A 1,617-nucleotide genomic window follows, 5' to 3' on the forward strand; every position below is an offset into this window, starting at 1 on the left:
AGGAGTTTTGACATGAGCATGTAGCTGTGTGATCAGATCTCTATCCCGATACTGTATACGATCACCTCCCAGAGGGTCGCTCAGGCGAACCTCGTTAGTTCCACCACTCAAGATGAGAGACTAGTGTTGTCCTGACGCACAATTAGAATCATACGGTATATACGCTGAGGTCATGCTTTCTTCACTCAGCAAAATGCTTGTGAGGTTCACGATGTGGTTGTACATGTTAGAATTACCATTCAGTGGTGGTTAGTGTTCTGTTGTATGACCATACCCTGCTTGTTTCTCTCTCTTCTGTGGCTAGACCTCTAGGGTGATTCCAGTTTGGGGGTGCTATAAATAAAGTGGCAATGATGATTCATATACACATTCTTTAAGTGACATGTGCTTTTTTGGGGGTGTGTGTGTGTGTGTGTGTGCGTGTGTGTGAAAATAGATTGGAATGGAATTGTTTAGTTGAAAGCTAAGTGGACGTTTAGAAAACTAGCAGACTTTTGCTTAAATTGGCTAGACTATGCTGCATTTCCACCAATAATGTATTAGAACTCCAGTTGCTCCATCTCCTCAACAACATTTTGTGTTGGCAATCTTTTTATTAAAGATGTGTGAGGGGCCTTGGTGACATAGTGGTTACAAGTTGGGATGCTAACCACAAAGGTCCACTGTTTGAAACCACCAGCTGCTCCAGGGGAGAAAGATGGGCCTTTCTACTCCTATAAAGATTGAGAGGCTCAGGAACTCTCAGGGCCAGTTCTACCCTGTCCTATAGAGCCACTATGAGTCGGCATCGACTGGATGGCAGTGTGCTGGGTGTGCACTGGTGTCAACTTTTAAGTTGCTGCTTGTGGATGACCAATGATGCTGACTTTTCACCCTCGTGTACCGATCTCCCTGGCCACAGAGTCTATTCAAATCTTCCCACCATTAAAAAAAATGAATTGTTTTCTCATACTATTGAGTTGTAAGCACACATTCTCCCTATATTTGGATATACGTCTTTGGCTATTTTTGTGAATATTTTCTCATTCTTCGCGCCATTGTCTGAGCTGCCATTGTCAGATTCCTATTCTGAATCTTTTTTTTGTGTGTGTGTCTGTCTTCTGCAGTTGTTGCCATGTTTCTAGGCCTGGCGTACATGTTTATCCGTCACTGGTACTTTTCTGCATATTCAGAAGCTGCTAAAAAAAGGTAAGAAGAACCCAGTAGCTATGACAGTATGCAAAGAGTAGCTAGATGGAGTGTGGCCTCCTTTCCCATTTGCAAATGGATTTGGATGAGTGAGAGGTATTCATGTCACTGTGGTCCTTTATGGGAGATCTGCTGATAGAGTGTCTATGTGTTGGCCTGCAATCCTTAACTTTGAAACTGCTGGCAGCTTCTCCGGAGAAACACAGGGCTTTCTACTCCTGTAAAGAGTTACAGTCTCTGAAACTCACAGGGGTAGTTCTATCCTGTCCCCACAGTGAGGATCTGCTTGTGGGGACAAAAGGACCATTGACTGGGAGAAGCACGTGTAGAGACATGGCTCTAAATTGCCAATTGGTCCAGGTTTGGGGGTTGCATGAATATCCTCATTGGAATCTCAGAGTATATCCCAACGTGACATCCTTGCTTGCT

The 1,617-nt window shown here is 44.0% G+C and overlaps 1 protein-coding gene across 1 annotated transcript in view; it reads left to right on the forward strand.

The window, feature by feature from the left end:
• The window catches only part of MGST2 (microsomal glutathione S-transferase 2), a 13,233-nt gene that overhangs the window by 2,680 nt on the left and 8,936 nt on the right, over positions 1-1,617 (forward strand). Inside the window, exon 2 of the mRNA XM_045293548.1 lies at positions 1,107-1,188. Within this exon, the coding sequence (XP_045149483.1) occupies positions 1,107-1,188 (82 nt within the window). The remainder of the gene's footprint in view (positions 1-1,106; positions 1,189-1,617) is intronic.

The sequence above is a fragment of the Echinops telfairi genome, unplaced genomic scaffold (assembly GCF_000313985.2).
Source record: "Echinops telfairi isolate 266 unplaced genomic scaffold, ASM31398v2 ScPeMD7_2186;HRSCAF=2738, whole genome shotgun sequence".
Taxonomy (NCBI): Eukaryota; Metazoa; Chordata; class Mammalia; order Afrosoricida; family Tenrecidae; genus Echinops; species Echinops telfairi.